Genomic DNA, 20011 nt, shown 5'->3' on the forward strand with positions numbered 1-20011 from the left:
CAAAAATGATAACTGCCCTGCATCCTTTCTCAGGAAGCTGCTGGAAAAGATATTTTACCCAAAATGAGGAAGTTAATTAGAGAAAAAAGATGACAAGAGATTCTGGAAACAGAGGCTCTCTCCCAAAGAGGTAGAGAGACATCCCAGGTTGACATGAGTGAAGATGAAAAAATAACAGCTGCCCAGCTGGCCTGGAGAGCAACTACTACAGATTAAAGCAGACCAGAAGGTTCTGAAAGAGCTATTTGCAAGAAGATGCAACTGACAGAATATCTGATGTCTTCAATGATACTGGGGGGTAATTCAGAAAAACAGAGGAATAGGGGAAGAATGTATAATGAAAATGTAGAGAACTAGTTTTGTTTTTTTAAAAGGCAATTACTCTGATAGAAGTGGAGAAGTTTTCAAGAAAGGAACAGTAATCAGAGTATACCATATAGCTCATCTTCATATAATGTCTTCAGTCACAATAGTATAATGAATACTCATCTAATCAAGTTATGATAGAATGATATGCGGGTACAAAAACGTGCATCTGTGGGTTAGTGGTGGTGAGCCTAAGAGTAAAAGTCTTACTTCCTTTGTGGTAAGTCGGTAGATAGTATCTAAATATGAAAAATTAAGGGCACACAAATTTAAGCACGTTAGAGACACAGAGGTAAACATCAAAAAAAAGTTAAGAGACGTAAAAAGTCATTGCATCTTAGGAGTGAAAAATGAGGATAAACCAGGATGGTGGAAGGGAGATGCTGTTTTTAATAAAGCTATAAACAATTTCACCCTTAAAACCATGTGCCTATATACTTTTAAAACTAAAAGTAAAAACTAAATTAAAAAATAGGATTATACAACAAAGGCATTAGTGTTAACAATTATTGGAAAAATAATTATTATTGGGAAAATAATAATTAAATGGGTGGAAAAGATAAGTGATTTTTCAAAGACACAATAGAAATAAAACTTAAATTACTGATTTCTTGGTCTAATGCTTCAGTAGGAAAGCTATCACTCAAACAACCACTAAAAACCAAAACAACAAGATAAAAATTAAGATAAAATCCTTCAAACATATTGCTAATTTAGAAAATGAGTAATGGTAATTAAAATCAAAAAAGCTTATTTTAATCTTGATTGAATGGGATGATACTTTATAAAGTTTAAAATTACATAATTATGAATAAGAATAGTTATTCAGGCAGCATTTATAAAAGACCTACTGTATAAAGCACTGTGGTAAAGACTGTAGATTATATAAAAGACTCATAAACAGTTTATGGTCTAAGAAAAATAAAGAGAAATACTTATAAACATCACTTGTGAAGTTGAGTAGTTAAGAAAATTTTTTCTTTGATTAAGGGAAGCAAGAAACATTGTATTTAGGAAGTATAACTTAATCCAAGCTGAGAAGATTTAGATGTACTAAGATGTGGGGAGAAGTTCCTCTCCAGAGGAAGCATCACAAGGATAGAAAAAAAGAGCACAGACATGTTTGGAACTATAATCAACTTGGTTTGGTTGAAATATAGAACAAGGAAACAAAAAATCAAAACAGAGTAGGCAAAAAATGTGTGTTTGTATATATGTATTTCGGGGGCCTGAGATTGCGTTGAATGTCATGCTAGGAATCTGGATTTTGTTCAGAAGGAACAGGGTAATGTTAAAAGGGTTAGGACAGGGGTGGCAGTGATCCAAGCAAAGCAGCCTTGGGTAGAACCGCTCCACTGGGGAGTAAAGGGTGCTGACACCGACAGAAGAATGTGACCATAAGAATGGGAATGGGGACTGGTATTGAAATCCATGTGCTTAGAATCGGATCAATGTTCTGTCTGATTTCAACAGCACTCTTACCACATTGTCCATTCAATTAAATCAGTTTTTGCTGATTTCTGTATAAATACCTGTGGATTTGTTTGACGCTCTCCTTCGAATTTCTGTCACCATCAGTCGTGAGACCTGTGTTGTGAACTGCAGAAGATCAGAAAATTTTTCTGTCATTGTATTTGGTGGAGCATTTCCAAAAACCTGTGGATGAGAAAAACAATTTTAGGGGCTTCCCCGGCAGTTAAGAATCCGCCTGCCAATGCAGGGGACACGGGTTCGATCCCTGGTTCAGGAAGATCCCACATGCAACAGAGCAACTAAGCCAGTGTGCCACAACTACTGAGCCTGCACTCTAGGGCCCGCGGGCCACAACTACTGAGCCCACGTGCCACAACTACTGAGCCCGAGTGCCTAGAGCCTGTGCTCTGCAACAAGAGAAGCCACGGCAATGAGAAACCCAAAAGTTTTTAAAAAAAGGAAAACAATTTTAATGGAGCATTGTCAACTTTTTGCTTTCATTGTGTGCTTTTCAAAGTGTGATGTGACTTGAAAATTAAGTACTGGTTGCACAGTTACTTCAGATCTGAAAAAGTTTAAAATATAACTCTTTCAATAAATCACATCCAGCCACATTTCCTTACACATGTAAAATAATTTGTTGAATGAATGATTAAATAAACAAAATATAAAAGCCAAAGATCTGTTATCTATACAACTTAAATCAATCTTACTAATAAACTTTAGAAAATATTATGTTTCTCTGAAAAAATCTAAATTAAGAATTTAGAGAAAAGTGGTAAGTTCCTCTGAAGGTAAAAAGACATATCAGGTGGTAAAAGGCAGGGACTTAGCTAATGCTAAGTCTTGGGCTGAATACAGAATTCACTAAACTCATATCCCAGAATTTCTAAATTCTAGCCACAATAATTCCCAAAACAAGACTGTTAGCGAAAAGGCTAGAATAAAGAAAATGAATGAGAGGATCATGAAATACACTTGTTTTTACAAAAACCTACAATAAATGAACTTTAGAATAAATCATTCCTAAACTGGTATGGGTTCAGCAAAGAGAATACAAAAATAAAACCTGGAACAGGCTATCATAAGAAAAGAAATAATATTTTAATAGCTATATAACTGGATGCATCCTAGAATATTGTTTTAAAAAATGTTCCTCATAGCAGAAAGGGAATTCTGTGTCTCCTAAAACTATTATGACAGCTCTCTATTACAATGTTAATTAAACAATATTTTGTATTCTTATCCCCTGTTCAAATGTCACTATAAAGGAAAGAAACATATCTTACTCATCACTGTATTCCTCGCCAAGCTAGCACTCTGCCTTTCATAAGGATGTTCCCTAAATATGGTTGTTTGTTCATATGATGCCTGCCCCCACAACGAAATTCTGGAAAATGTTTAGGTAGCATGGAAGGACATAAGTTATAATATGAGAATATAAACAAAAAGTAAGAAAGACAAAAAAAAGCAAATAATAAAACCAAGGTTAGAGAGGTGGACGAAAACAAGAAAAAAAGCCTCTGTATTTGCCACATTTTAGTCATGAATTTTGGCTCAAATATACAAGAGAGAAAACCTAGTGAATTACATGGTTCACAACAATGTCCTTAGGTAAGAAAAACATTTATATAAGGAAGTGCCTCTATTCTTCACACTATAATATAAAAATTTACTTCCAAGGATCCTAATAAAAGGATATAACTTATCCTTGTAATAGAAATGTTTCTTATATTCTTACAATAGATACTATGTTTCTTAAAACCACCCTCAAATTGAGCTGAAAGTACCAAACAGATAATAAATCAGTTCTTCAGGGTATACTTTTATCCAGGTAGTCTGTTCTTTAACTTGACAAACAATTTTAAATTACCTCAAAGAACTAATAAACTGTTATTTTCAGGAATTCCTCAATAAATTATTTTTCTGCTGAGATTTCAATAAATGTTATGTGCTCACAGTTAACCTACGTCACCTGCTAAATAAGACCCATATTCTTTACCAGACAAACTGGAGATAGATGAGAAATTGAGAAGCCTAACAAGGACACATGCTTAATAGCCATTCTACCTCCACCCAGAGATGACTATGTAACTGCCTAATGAAGGCGTTTAAAAAACAACTGTATATCTTCCTCAGGCAATTATTAACCCTTCTGTCAAAGTGATTTAAAGTAGATAAATACCCCTATTGTTCAGACTATACTGACGTATATTTTGCTCCTTTGAGTTATTAAGCACTTTCTTTTCCCTAAGAGTAAAACTTCATAAAATAAATGGCTCATTTCTAAGACAGTGTAAGCATATGGTTACTCAACCAGTTTTCACGCTGGGTGAATAATATACTGTTAAAAATGCAACTAACTTCATACAAATCCTGATATTTACAGCTTTATTTCCATAAGGAAATTTTTTTCAAAAGCAGTCTTGAATTGACCAAGACAAACATTATAGAAAAAAGGACTATGTCCCACTTGCTAACCTGAAATGAACTACTGCTTTTTTGACATAAACAATCTTTAGTCCAGTGATCCAACACTACTACTGATTGATTCACTCTTTCATTTATTCACTCATAAATATTTATTGGTCTCCTACATATGCCAGGCAATATTTGGAGCCACGAATACAAAAGTAAATAAATTGTGAATACAAAGGCAAATAAAGTAAATATGATTCCAGTGCTCATAGAATGTAGATAAATTATGTTGGCTAGTGACACGTTATAAAGGAATTAAACAGGGTAAACTGAAAGGGAATGCCTGGAGTGAGAAAAGGTTGTCAGAAAAGCTCTGAGATGACACTGACCCGGAAAGATGATACTGAATAATGAAAAAAGGTCACAATTCAAAGAGCCAAGGAAAAGGGTTCCAGGCAGTGAGAATAACTGTTCTAAGACCTCAGCGTGGGCAAGAGATTGGGTGCTTGAGAGATCAAAAGGCAGGTGAAGCTGGAGCGTTTCCAATGAGAGGGGACATGCGGCAACATAAGGCTGGAGAAGTACAGGGACTAAAACATGTATCTGGCATTTTAGAGAATACTGAATGTGTAAGGTAGTAAAGAAAAGAGTTTTTTTTTTTTTGACTGACTTCAACAATCAAATCTAAAAATATTAGGTATGTATTCACCACCTTCCACAAATAGTCAGAAACAGACCATGCTTCAATCATGCACTTAAATGCGCACCACAAAGGATGCAGCACAGAGCTGGGATCTTCTTCTCACCCTCAGGGACTCTGGTCACAATTTCCTGGTTCTTAGTCCCCCTCGTCTGTTAAAGGGGAGAGCTGAGCAAGAGAACTGGTCAGTAATACATTCAACTCAGAGGGATGATTCTATAATAGACATGTGACATTCATAACCCAGATGAAAAAACAGTACTGAGGAACAAAAAGCTTTCCAGCAAACAATAAAAATAATAATTATCATATAATGAACATTTACAGTGTGCCTAGGACCATTCAAATACCTGAATTGTAATGTCATTCAAATCTCATTAAATCCTACATATTTTTCCCATTTTACAGATAAGGAAATTAAGGGTCAGAGAAGGCAAACACCAGGAGGTGGTAGAAAGAGAATTCAAAACTAGGTCTGTCTGATTCCAAGCTGTGCTCTTAGTTACTCATCAGTACTGTATTGTCTGAATCAAACTTCACAGGAACCCTATCGCTATAACTTTGCACAGTGTTCACCTTAAGAGGCAATTAGCATGGCTTGACTTGTTTTTAGAAGGGTCATATTTTAATATCCATCTAAATAAACTTCAGAAAATTCCCTGGTTGCTCCTCAACTAAATATTTTTGGTATACTCTAGGGGAACAAATGAATGGTGTTATCTAACTGCATGCAGAAAGCAGAGGCTCAATATATATTTGTTACCAAATGAAGCTATTCAATAAAATTTTATTAAACAGTAGTAAGAGAGAGGTAGGAGTTTTTACATAGGTTTCTAAAATGGCGTCTTTTCCCCCCTAAATATATGTAATACCTAAAATTAAGTTTATAGAGTACCTGAAAAATCTGCTATATACATAACTGATTTTAAAAACTGACAGTGAAGATGTAATTGCATTTATCAATTAATATATATCATTACATGTTCTTGTTTCTTGTTTCTAAGGACCATGAACTTATGGGAGAAGAAAATGAGAAGGTGTATCTCAGTCCCTCTCTCTCCTTCTAGGGTACGCCTACCTCAAGAGAACACGTACTCTCATCCGCTCTGGGCGGCTTGTCCACTTTTGCCAATGACTGGGTAAGTAAAACTTAACCCTATCAAGGGTGAAATTAGCAAGTCCTTTGTTGCAGAGAGCTAAGCTCCATTCTCCAATATTGGTACTGTGTAATAAGTAACAAAGCTGTATATTTGTAAATACAAGCCTCGTATATGTAAACAGTTCATCTGTCTGACTCGATCTATCTCTCATTTGGTTCTGAACTTGAGTATCTTCTTCTAAAGCCAACAATTTAAAAAGTAAAGGTTACTTGTGAGGGATAAAAAATGAGACACTGGATTCTACTTAGAAGCTTCTTGAATATAAATTAGAAGCAAATTCAAAAACAAGAGGAGTTTCTAAAAGAAGATCCAATTAAGTAAAAATTATATTTTAACATACACAATGAAGTGTGATAACATATACCAAGGTAATTAACGATGGCAGTAAATTTTTAGATGACTAAAATGCTACTCATTTTTTAGTAAGTTTAAACGAAGTATTTTTTTCTGTAAGTTTTTGTTCTTGGGACTAAAGGTTAATTATTTTTAAGAATGCTGATTAAATATTATCCAGCTATTCTCAGACCGCACCCCAATCTTTCGGTTTGGGAGAATCGGTGAGAGAGAGGGTACCCGCCGTGTCCTCGCAGGGCTGTGATGCAGACCACCAGCGCGCGTCCTGGCCCAGAAAAAGGACTCAACACGTGCCATAACTCAACCTCGTGTCTCTTAAAGGCCAAAGTCACACACTGAAATAACAGTATGGAGAATTTAAAAACAATTCTGTCGACGGATGTCCATGTCTAACAGTAACATGGTTTATTTGCTGTTTGGCATCAATCAAGCAAAGTATCAAAAATCAACAGTGCAGTTCATTTTTCGCAATCATGGCAGGAAGTCTGGAGCCATACTGAGCTGTTCATTCATCCAAGCTATTTCTTACTAGTCGAGAATGTTCATGTATAAACTGTCAAACACTGAATAAATATGGTTATCTATTTCAAAATTTAATGGATGGGATGTCTTATCTAAGGTCAATTTTAGCTTGTTAATGATAAGCCAATGAATACAATTTATATATTTTTTAAATTGGTCACAATGGTACAGAAATAACTTTCTATTTTTTCTTTAGTTAAAAGCTAAAAAAGGAAAAGAACCTGAAAAAGAATATATATGTGTGTAAAAAGAATATATAACTGAATCACTTTGCTGTACACCTAAAACACAACACTGCAAATCAACTATACTTCAATTAAAAAAAAATTTATTTAAAAAAATGCTAACCATCATCTGACAATGCAGCGTTGCCACAAACCTTTAATTTGTAAAAAACACAATAAAGTGAAACAATAAAACAGAAAAAAGAGTTGAATGAAACTTTATGATATTTAAATCATCCACTGTATTAGAGGTTTAAGGCAATGCATATGTATGTGCTTTTAATCAGCCAACGAGAAACTTCTAACTTGAAAGAATAGACTCATGGCAACACAAAAGAGAACTATGACAGTCTAAGCAATAGAGAATAATCACTAAAGCATCTCAAATCTTCTTAAAAAAAAACAAAAACAAAAACAAAAAAAACCTAAAGTATTTGTTTGATTCTTCCAGTCTAAGACTCACTTGAATTGACCGTGGAAGCTTAACTAATGAAATACGTGGGACATGCACGCAGCCTATTACTTATTAATTTATGCTAATAGCTGAGAATAACAATTGTCTTAACTACTCTAACATTATCATCACCTAGTCACTGTTTATAAGTCTGAGAGAAGGAAATTACCTCAAACTACTTAGTAGCCAATAGTACATTGTGACATTGAAGTAAAACAAAAACATAAAAAACAAAACAAAAAAAAACCCTTCCCAGAACTGGTTGCAGTAAAAATTAATGACTGTTATCTCAACAGGGCTTGAGAAAACAGCTTGTCCGTAATCAGTTCTCCCTCCCATTTTCAAAATAGCTATCTTAAACCTTTCCCCACCTCTCCTCATATTCCCACTCTATCATCTCCTCCCCTCCATCACTCTCAGCCTTTTATCTCACAGATTACAAAATGAACATCCTCTGTTCCTGTGCTATCCCACCCAATCCCAGGGGTGATATGTGAATTAGTGTCTCTTACTATGCTCTGTCCCTCTACTCCTGCCCTTCCGCTTTACCAGCCCAGCAAAACCTCAGTCCCAACATAACGCTTCTGTCTACTTTTACACACACTCTGCTTTGTAATTGAATGAGAAAAATCACACGCCTGCATGGATAAGATCCAGTATAAATTTACTATTTCCAATCTTCACTGAGCCCTCAATAGTCTTTAAATCTTTTATTGTCCCTTTCAACTATCCTTCTCAATTCGTTTTCATTAATATTCCAAACCATCACCATTCCCCAAAGTCCCCTACTTGACCTACTCATTCCAGACTCTTAACAGACCGCATTTTCTGTTCATAACTATAGGAAACTTAGGTCACCAAGCAAGATCTTATTCAACCTTCCAGTACCTTCGCTACAAATCTGTGTTTACATCCAACAAGACAGGCTCTCCTGCAGTATGCGGTGTCTCTTGTTCAAGGCTCACTCACCCACCTGTAATTTGACTCTATGCTCTCTTCCCTCAGTTTCAATCCCTTAAAAATTTCCAATTTCTCCCTCTGCTGGTTTCTTCCCTTCTCTTCATGAGCATGCCTGGATCTCTCCCACTTTTAAAAACAAAGCAAAACACTAGAAATATAAAAACACAAACCCTCTACTGCCAAATTAACCTCCATCAATCTCTTTAGTCCTCTCTTCTTTCACATTTCTAGAAGCTGGGTCCATACTGTCCCTTCTCATCTCCCATTCACTGCTCAACTCACTGCTTTCTGGTGCTGCCATTCTAGTCACTCTGAAACTGGCAAATCTCATGCACATTTTCCAGTCTCCGTCTTACCAGGTCTCTATGGTACAGGACAGTGTTGACTGCTCTCCTTCTTCCTGCAACTCTTCTCTCGAGTTGCATAATCACACGCTCCTGATTCTTTCTGCACTGCTCCTGACCAGTTCCTGTTCTGCATCCTTTGTGGGTTCCCCTTCTTTCATTAAACATTCATATCCTCCATGGTTCATCCTTAGCCTACCACTCATGGGGCAGGAGGAGGCACGAGGAATGTCCTGTCTCCTTGCAGGGTTCCAACTACCACATCTCTGGTAGTCCCCAAAGTACATATTCAGCCACATTCCCTCACCTGAGCTTCGAACGGCCAACTGAATACCTTTACCCGGGAAGCTCACAAATATCCACACAGGACTCCACGCCCCGAACGGAATCTGTCCCCTATACTGCTCCTTCTCAGCTACCAGGAGAAACATCCACCCAGGTTCCCAGCTTAGAAACATAAGAGACAGCCTCGCTTTGGTCCCTTCTCCTTATTCTATTGCTCAGCACACTTCACCGGCTCTGCACACCTCCAAGGAAAAGTGTTACCTCTTAATACAGCATAAAACGGGTCATGATGTGCCTCCTGTCACACTTGAGAGTCTTTTATTTTTTACCCTTCTTGGACCACTTACAGATGCTAGCACACATTAAAATGTTTGTTGCCTTTACCTTGATTCATGCTTTAATCATTGCTGATTATTGCTGTTTAGTCCAGGCAGCTCCAATCTGGCTAATGGGTATCTTTCAAGGACTCAAGAATGACATCTGATTCTCAAGGGAGACTTCCCTTCCCTGACCCCTACAGTCTTTCAGGCACCTTTCTTTTCAGGGGTGCCATAACACTCTGCTGTGTCTCTAATACTACATTTCTTTGTTATTTCATTACCTGCTTATGTGTCTCATCTCTTCTCCAACAGAAATACATGTTTTTTTCTCATGATAGTCCTGATTCACAAAATTAGACTCTATCTTATCTCAGACCTCTAACATATAGTACAGTGTACAGCACAATGTCTATTTCCTGAAAGAATCAGTAATGCACAATAACAGAATAAATGAAGAGACAAGCAAACAACTAAACACAGACTATATAGAGTCTATCCCTCCTCTCTGCTGTCAAATTAGCCTTTGGCTTGGCATAATGTATAAACTAGATGTATTTCAACATATATTCAACATGAAATTATTTCAGCATAAATAGTTTATAATCTCTGCTTCATCTTGTGATGTCCTTATTTATTTTATTTTTTTTTTTGGCACACGGGCTTAGTTGCTCCACGGCATGTGGGATCTTCCTGGAGCTGGGATCAAACCCGTGACCTCTGCATTGGCAGGCGGATTCTTAACCACTGAGCCACCTAGGAAGCCCAGTGATGTCCTTATTTTTAATGCCACAACAACAACAACAGACACACATTCCCTAGGACAAGCATTTGTTAAGTGCATTAAGTACATTATCTTAATCTCCATACCAACCCACAAGGTAGATATTCTCATTTTACAGCCCAGAAACTGGCTCCTCCCAAGTGCAGTACACAGCTGGAGGTCTAACCCCAGAGAAGGACAACCAAGAAGACTGATAGGTGCAAATTAGAGATTAAGTGAAAGTCTATCTACTAAGTATGAAACATCAGCCATGTTCCTCAACTTAGCTTTAAGAAAACACTAGCAAGTATATATGCTTCAGGCAGGAGACTGGAAAACACCCCTTCCTGAAATAAACATATCCTAGGCTAAAGAGTCTCCGCATTTTATCCAGTCAGATCATCTTACCACGGGAACAGTCTAACCCCTGCACACATACTTTCCAATTAGTGTTTCAATACCTGGTTCTTAAATGTCAACGTATAGACATCTGAAGACTACTCTAAGAAAATAACATAAACAAAAAGACCCAGTAATTTGAAGCAAATAACAATGAAAGAAGCATAAGAAAATCTGAAAAAGCTTTAATATTTTCAGAGGGATGAGGAGATACTGCACAATTTTAAAAAAATAAAGAAGAATTCAAGGAAATTAAAATTATAGTAGCACAAGGTTAATCCAGAAGAGTTAGCATTTGATTCATGGAGTTGCAGAAAAAAGGGAACATATAAAACAAAGGGAAGAATATTAACAAAGAAATATTTCAAAATATTTTCCCAGAATTGAGAAGTACAAGTTTCCAGATTAAGAGGGTTCATCATGAAGCCTCAATAAAATTTCAGAATAATGAGAGAAAGAAGAACCTAGAAAATATCAGAGAGAAAGACTAACAAACACAGAGAACAAATAATAAAGAGATCAAATGAGACTTTGGGGGAGACAATGAGTCACATGCAGTGGAAAGAGAATGACATGGGAGGGGAGAAAGAAAGAAAGAAAAATGGTGGGGGGGGGGGGGGTTGACAGAGACCAAGAGAGAGGAAGAGAGAGATGGGGAGAGAGACACAGGTAGAGATGTGAAGAAAGAGACAGAAACAGAAAGGGAAGGACAGAAAGACAGAAGAAGGACAGAGCTAGGTCAAGGGAGAGAAAGAGATTCGGAGAAAAAGAAAGAGACGTGAGGAAACAGGAGGAAAGGCAGAAATTGAGACAGTTCTGTTACAAAGTCTGGGGAAAGCAAGTTCTACAAGAATGACAAAATGGTGGTTTGCTATAAGCTTCATCTATGAATAATATTTACACCAGGGTCAGTAGAGTATAAGCACTGAATTTTGTTTAAACGAATGGTATAATTGTAGGATAGGACAAGGAGGAGGGTAGCATGCGTGAGTGAATGTATGTGTACGTGGTTTGGCGGGATGGGGAGTTTAAAAAAAGCTAATTCTTCTATTTCTCAGTAAGAAGTCAATTAAAACTGAATAATCAAGAAATAACAGTAAAAGTACTGTATGCTATGTAAAAGCTAAAAGAGTTAAAAGTGGCAGCAGCGGACTTCCTAGGTGGCGCAGTTGGTAAGAATCCGCCTGCCAATGCAGGGGACACGGGTTCGATCCCTGCCCCAGGAAGATACCATATGCCGCGGAGCAGCTAAGCCCGTGTGCCACAACTATTGAGCCTGCGCTCTAGAGCCCATGAGCCACAACTATTGAGCCCGTGTGCTGCAACGACTGAAGCCCACGCACCTAGAGCCCGTGCTCTGCAACAAGAGGCCACTGCAATGAGAAGCCCGCACACCACAGTGAAGAGTAGGCCCTACTCGACGCAACTAGAGAAAGCCCATGTGCAGCACGAAGACCGAACACAGCCAACTAAATAAATAAATAAATAAATTTATTAAAAAAAAAAAAAAAAAAGTGGCAGCAGCAATTAGCAGTAGGGCCCTATGAGCCTGTGGAAGTACTTGACTTTTTAAATTGTGTACATACACATCTTTGATAAAAAATTTAAAAACTATTTTAAAAATCCCCACTAAGATTGCCACATGTGATCAACTCGACAAAATGCATTAAAACATTAGCTCTATTCTGACTCTTTAGGGCCTGTAACTATCCTCTTGCAAGATCTCTTATAGAAAATCCACCAAACAATAACGTAAACCGAGACAATTCTTCAAGGTGTACAAAGCACTTGGGCAACTGCACCATTTGATACCATAAAGCATCACTTCAAAAGATAATGGAGGGCTTCCTAGGTGGCGCAGTGGTTAAGAATCCGCCTGCCAATGCAGAGGTCATGGGTTCGATCCCAGCTCCAGGAAGATCCCACATGCCACGGAGCAACTAAGCCCGTGTGCCAAAAAATAAAAAAAATTAAAAAAAGATAATGGAGATAACATATGTGGTAATTTACAACCTATCCCTCCTCCAAGTATCAACCATTAGAGGAACATTTCACAAAATGCTCACAATCTTCCTTTTATCCGTTAGAACTAAGAGGAGTTCATTCTGACCAGATCTCACATCAAATCACCTTACAGCAAATTGAAAGGAAGGAATCAAGCTTCTTAAAAATTAACTCATTCTATCATTTATTTTCCTACCTGTGACTTATTATAACTTCAAGACGCCTGCAGTACCACCCCAACCTAGAAGGCATGTGCTTGGCAACCTGGACTCACCCTGTTAAACACTGGCAGCATCATGTACAGTTTCTCTTCTTGTTCCTTCTGAGTCATGTGCCGGGGAGGATGGCACAGCTCCGTGAAGAGTCGGCGGAGGTGCATCAGTCCTAAGGCGTTGTCTTGCGGGCTGCACTCCTCCTGCCTCGGCCGCCCCATGATCCTCTTCACCATATTCATCTTGGCTGCTTGGTGATAAACACTTCTAATTCTGTAGGGAGACGTTCATACACAGTCAAAATGTCATCTTCTTGAGCAGATCAAGCATTAATGGCAGAGTTTAGTAAAAGCCAGGAAAACAAAAATAAATTCTGCCTAAAATATTTTTTCTAATTCTTTAAACAGAAAAAGTAGAGAGGCAATGCTAATTTTGATAAATCTCCCTAAACAACAAGTTACGAACTATGCGACTCAGTGTTCCTTACCGGCTGTGCCACAATTTGTATTAAATGTAAAAAATTGTTGCTGGACGAGCAATAAACATTTCCAATTAAGTGAGTAATAACAAGTTCAACAAATAAAGGGGTCATAAATCTTAAAATGTTGCTTAATAGTTCAGTATATGGAAAAAGAATAAAAGAACAGAAAATTCACCCTCACTTCAAAACATCCAAAACAACTGAAAAAACACACAAACAAAAAACCCACAAAGTTTTCTGTTTTTAATTATTTAACTTTTTTGGTAGATGAAGGATTACACATGGTATACTCCCTGAAGAGTTTTAGTTTGAAACATGCAAATTAAATGAAATGATACCCTCAAATATATTATAAATCATAAGAAATAAAGTGAAAATTGTCATATAACTTAAGACCATTTTTTCAAACTAGTTTGAAACCCTTTTGGCAGATCATGTTAATTCATTTAATAGATCATGACAAGCAATTAGAACAAAGAAATAGAAAATAGTGCTATAAACCACTTTCAACCGTGCTTCAACACAAATATTTTTAATGAAATAGAAGATATTGGAATACATGTAGTAAGGGTAATTATTATTTCACGAAACTTATTTCGTGAAATAAGTTTCACGAAATAAGTAAGGGTGCATTCATGTGTATTGAATTACAATGTAAAATGTACCCCTAGCTAGAGCTGCACTCAAGAAATAAATAAATCAACCACCGGGTTAGAACATACACCAGAATCAATAACACTAAGCTTTCAGTGAGCATCATCAGCCTTTTTCAACCACCAAGAACTGTACCAGCAATCAGCTAATTTCAGGCACAAAACCAGGACATCTTACAAAAGGAACCAGGAAGGCTGGGAGGACATTTATGGATATACCGAACTTGAGTAAAAGGCAATCTGCTTTCTAATCTGTAGAAAAGCAGGAATAATCAAAGATTAATTTTTAATTTTGCCACTTAAGCTAGTATGGCATTTCTTAAGAAATGAGTGACCACTGCAAGGTTGGAGCTTTATTTACCAAACATCTGTCTATTGCTCTTTTTAAAACCATAAGAAGAACTAGCAGCTTAAACATGCTCGTCCTTGAGAACTCTGAGTGGATTCCACACTTGCCTGCAGGCGCATGTTTATGCATTCTAGCTCAACTGCAACAGGAGGTCACCTGTGACTCATCACAGGGGAGGAGCAGGAAGACACCCTGCCAAAGACTGGTCTGCACGGAGCGACCTCTGTGCAAGGAGCACTCAAGTCTGCTAAGGTGTCCAGTTCCGGGGAAGAGTGCTCAGACCACAGGCACAAAGCCAAGGAGACCCTCCGAACTACAAAACGACACGTGAAAGTCAGTTTCAAACTTATTCAATGTATTTCATTCTTGGAAAAATGTGTAAGTTCTCCAAGTGTAAACTATGATGATTTCAACAAATACATTCAAACAGCCTACTATGTGCTGGTATTTTTCATCCTAGAAACCCCCAGGACAAAAATAAAATTTGAACTGAACTATAAAACTTGTGTAAATTAGCTACCATTTTAGATCATGCATAGATCTGCTCTTTTTCCTTAACCCACAGCTTCAGTGTGTGGATAGGACTTATGGGATTCAAGATCCTCTAACATTTCAAAAAACATTTTAAAGAGATCTCCAGCTTTCAAAGGGATCTGCCATTAAAAAGCCAAGCATCAATCCTTATTTACAGAGTGTCAAGCACTTTCAGACCATTTCCTTTGGTCCTCATTCCAACTTAAGCAAGGGGACTGAGGAAAGGATTAATTCTACCTTCACGTGAGGCCTCAAGACAAGAACAACGTGCTCAAAATCTCACAATGAAAAAGGACTGAATGAGAATCCAGGAGTCCCCCCTCCTGGTCCTGCCCTTCCCGCTCACTCATATTCATGTGCCTGTTTTAAAGCACAGAATTTCTGGCAACTGTGACTGTAGACTATTTATTTATTTGGCATCAAGTAGCAATTACAATGCAAAAGAAGTCTTTTTGATTTTCCTGAAGATATACTAATCAATTACCAGTACACACACACACAATCACACAGACATTTGCTCGATGTAATCAAGCTATTGTACCATCATTACTTTATATCTGTCAGATACAAAGGGATATATTCAATATATTAATCAGCTAAAAGGACTTACTGATATTTCTCAAATACTCAGATAATTTCAGTAATGGGGAAAAAAAATCAGATTCCTCCTTTTCTCCTAATTTCCTAAGAAACACAAGCATATCAGATTGCTGACTCATTGCTTTGTCTGCACTTTAATGTTTATAATTTGAAGTATAATTCAGACCAAGAACTATCATGTTTAAAGCAGTAAAAGAGTAGAAACCAGTGGGTACTTCTCGGTGAAATCTGTACCAACATGTCCATATAAGGTAGGTAACCTCAGGTGAAAGGCTCTTAATTCCCTCGAATCTTGGGTTTTTCCTACCTGTAAATCTTTCCTCATAGCCTTTTTGCAACACAAACATAAAATAACATCATTTCTATAAAGTGCCAAGCACATAATGTTCAACAATTTTAAAATTTCTTCCTTCAGCTTGATCATGAAACATTTAATTTCTTTTCATTTACATTTTTAGTTATTTAAGCGAGTAAGGGAAAGGAAACAGTCTGGGCCCTTACAGTAGCTATGTTTCAGAGACTCACAAAATGATAAATAAAAAATTAAGGGAAAATTTATTTCCTAGATGCTCAATAAGAGGTTTATTAAGCAATACAGAAGAGAGAGGCAAAATTTAATACTACTGAGGACAAATCATAGAATGATTATTTCGGGGGTAATGTTATTAGGGATTTTCAAAATATTTACAAAGATTATTGTGCATAAGAACTAATTTTCTAATGCAAACTGTATTTTGTTTCACAAGAGAAAAGTGTTTGCACTGCCAACAGGGGGTTATTTAAATAGCAATGAGATAATTATTGCAATGAGCCCAGACAGTATTTCTTATTCTAATCTCTTGTGTTAAAGCTTAAAAATCCTTTGGAAATGCTTGAAAAACTGTTTAAGTTCTTTAAACAGTCTGTCATTATTTAAATTACAGAACAAGTAAACAGCATAAATTTGTAGAAATATATTTGCCAAGTAACTAATGGCCTTTGAGTAGATCAGCTAAAAACTTAAAATAGCAAAGTAACCCCTTAATTCCACAAGAGAAGAAATACATAGCTCACAGGACTTCAGGAAAATCTTATCATTTCATCAAAGAACTGTAAGTAATTCCTCGGCTTTTTAATTTTTGCTTAAACTTTCTGGGAGAATAAAAATCCTATTTCTTCTTACACTGTGAAGAGGAAAGGCAAAACTTCTTATACTTTTGAAGAATGAAGGCAAAGCTCTGAGAGGCTCCCAGCAAACTCTGTATATAACCTGGCAATCTAACCCATACATTGAAAAAGAACTATTAATACAGTCCTGAATTAGAATTTAAAATTTCTACCTGCTGAAATATTGTTTTTGCCTTTCAATAACAGTCATATCAGATTTTAGCCCCACCTATGAGATATGACAAGATCAGCCACCTCATTTATAGGGCAAAATACTTAAGACGGATTCCCAACATCCTTCAGCCTTCCCTCCCCATCGGTGAACTCATCACCCTACACATATACTAAGGTGGACATTTCTCAAAACACCTTTTCAGTGTGCTTAATTTTCTCTCTTCATAGACGAAAGTCTATTCCAAATCGAAAAGCAACTTGTCTCCATTTAAGGACACTTCATTTAGATATGATTTCCAATCACGAGTAGCCACCATTGACATCTCCCTGACACCTTTCTCAAACCCCTCCTTCTAGCGCCCTTGCTGCTGTTTTGGGAGCCCCAAAAGGGCACATTTACCCTAACAGTTAAATGACAGTTAAGTTATTTGATATGATTAAAACAGTATAATTACATTATGGGATAAACTTCTGTAGACTGATGGAGATTCTCCAGTATTCTCTGAAAGTGTCTTTATAAGAAAATGTGTTCAAAATTTTCTATAAAAGACCTGTAAAAGAATTTTTGCAGCACAATGCTCCTGTAAGTTGTGACTGCTTACTACTTGACACATTTTGCATTATATGTGCATCTCCACTAACCTCTAGTTCAAGTCATTCAGCTCTGTGACCACATATTAGTATCCTCAGTGGATGGATGGCAGAGCAGGGAGACCAACCTCAGGAGTGAAGTGTGTGTAAGTAGGCCTAGAACTTTCAGGGCCATATCCTAGACCTATCACTACTAGGAATTTCTCTATTTCTGAAATTTCAAGCTCTGAAATCTTCCTGTGAGATCTTAACTTTCAATCCACCCACCTTTCTTACTCCCTAAATCTGTGGTCTTCACTGGAATTGCTTATTCCTCTTAACTTTTCCCCATTCTGCTCTTCAGCAGAGGTCAGATGATGTTCAGTCTCTTCAAGACGTTAACAACTGTACCTTTCAGTTCTTCTGCACTCCTGCCTATACATATTTCCAACTAGTACCCATGCCTGTATGAATTCAACCACACGATTTCTCCATTTCTAATTTTGGGTTGCTGGATACTGTGAAGAAAATTCTACAATTCTGCAGACTGCTTACAACATGAATTATGATTTTTATAAAGTTATTATTTTCATAAATAAAAGCTAATAATTCCAAATGGATTAAAGATCTACATGTAAACAAACGATAAAACACTGGAAACAAATATAAAAGGATATACTTATAATTTAGGTTAAATTTTTCTTAAAAGGAAAAAAAAAGATTTATAGCTAAAAATACCACAAAGCTAAAAACAAGCCACAAAAAGACAAAAATAATAGCAACCTTATAACAAAGTATTAACAACTAGACTATCCACTGAACTCAAAATCAACAACATAACAAAATAAGAATGGAATAGAAACAGACTATTGCCCGTAAAAATACTGAACATATGAAATGCAACACAGCACACATATGAAAAGGCACTTAAAAATCATTAATAATCAGAGAAATGCAAATAAAAACAAGTACAACTGTTTGCTCAGTTTGGCAAAAATTGATAGGATTTACACGGTAAGAATAGAAAAAATGGAAATGTACATACTTTGTTATTAGAATATAAATTAGCAGCTTTTTTAGGGCACTCTCATAAGATCAACATACCTACTGTTTCATCTAGTGAGTGATACCTCTTCCAGGAAGCTGTCCTAAAGCAACACTCACAGGATAAGACAGTTTACCACATTATATGTTATTATAATTGTTTATAATAAAAAAAATCAGAAATAGCCTAGTTGTTTAATAGATGAGTAGGCAACTCATAGTACATCCCTATTATGGAATAGTACAGTTTTTAAAAGTTAGGAGGAGAAAAAGTTAAATTTTAAAAAACCAAGGTTTCCACACCAAAATGGAAGGATCTTACAAGTCATCACTCCTGTACTTACACAAGAAACAGCTGCATAAACTGGAAACCAAGGATTTTTCTGGGACCCTCAGAGAATTGAGGTTGCAGGGCAAACTAATCCCTGAAATCTGGAGAGACAAGCAAATCCAGAAAGTCACAGATGAAATAGGCTTATCTGGAACAGAAATACCTGGAGCATTAACTGCTGCAAACACTTGAATGCTGAGTGTGAAGAACTGCTGAAGAGGGCTAGCATGAGAGGGAGAAAGTCCTGGGGGCCACAGGCTTCAGGATCTCAACACAACATTCCTGGGTTGCACTTGTAGGAACCCCACCAGATTCCTTCTCACAGAGAAGGTCTGGGAGAGACCCCCTCCTGGAGCCTGGCAGAGAGCAGGGAAGCACAATCACTCTGAAATGTTCCCAGAGCAGACTCCATAATAAAGGCTTACTTTCCAGGGTAAAAGACTTCTTAAAGGCCTTGTCTCACCTGAGGGAAGGGCATCTCTCCCACCCCTCCCGCTCCTTCTCCCCCCTCCCTGCTGCCTCCCATCCCCACCCCCAGCCTCCAGTCTCACCTAAGGGGCTGAGGGAAGGAACAGCCCTGGAGGAAATACTTGTGAAGGTCACAGCCCCGAGTTACAGGCCCACTAAAACACTGAGAATTAATCACAGGATTATAAAACCGTTCCCCTCTTCCACACTTTACGACTACCAACTGTGCTCTAAGAAAGAATCAAAAGGAAATGCAAGAAATCAAAAGCACTGTAATAATTATGAAGAATACTTTGACGAGACTGGATATGGCCAAGGAAAGAATCAGTGAGCCTCAAGATAAATCAATAGCAGCTTCCTGAAGGAGAAGAAAGAGAAAAGGGAGCAGCGGCATATCTGAAGTAATAATGTTCAAGTACTTTAATTAAGAATTAATGACAGACAGCAAACCACAGATACAGGAAGCTCAGAGAATATCAAGCAAGATTAAATACCTAAAAGACTACATTTAGGCATATCATACTCAAAACTATAGAAGGTCAAAGATAAGGAGAGACTCTCGAAAGGGAGTGGGGTGAGGAGGTGGGGAGAGGAGGAAAACCTTACCTATAAAAGTACAAGGATGACTATTACAGTGGACTTCTCATCCAAAACATGCAAGCAAGAAGAGAAAGAATGGAAATATTGAATAAAGTACTGGGAGAAA

The 20011-nt window shown here is 37.2% G+C and overlaps 1 protein-coding gene across 9 annotated transcripts in view; it reads right to left on the minus strand.

The window, feature by feature from the left end:
- The window catches only part of WDFY3 (WD repeat and FYVE domain containing 3), a 250654-nt gene that overhangs the window by 153525 nt on the left and 77118 nt on the right, over positions 1-20011 (minus strand). For 5 of the 9 annotated variants that reach the window (XM_057728826.1, XM_057728821.1, XM_057728825.1 and 2 more), the window contains exons 1-3: positions 18851-18938; positions 13018-13228; positions 1899-2022 (exon numbers count right to left, since the gene is read on the minus strand). In XM_057728826.1, coding sequence (XP_057584809.1) covers positions 1899-2022; positions 13018-13228; positions 18851-18867 — 352 coding nt within the window. In that variant the 5' untranslated portion in view covers positions 18868-18938. Of the gene's footprint in view, positions 1-1898; positions 2023-13017; positions 13229-18850; positions 18939-20011 lie in introns of those variants that run through there. The other 4 variants (XM_057728829.1, XM_057728822.1, XM_057728824.1 and 1 more) reach the window with 1 other exon arrangement.

This window comes from Hippopotamus amphibius, chromosome 3, assembly GCF_030028045.1.
Source record: "Hippopotamus amphibius kiboko isolate mHipAmp2 chromosome 3, mHipAmp2.hap2, whole genome shotgun sequence".
In the NCBI taxonomy this organism is placed as follows: Eukaryota; Metazoa; Chordata; class Mammalia; order Artiodactyla; family Hippopotamidae; genus Hippopotamus; species Hippopotamus amphibius.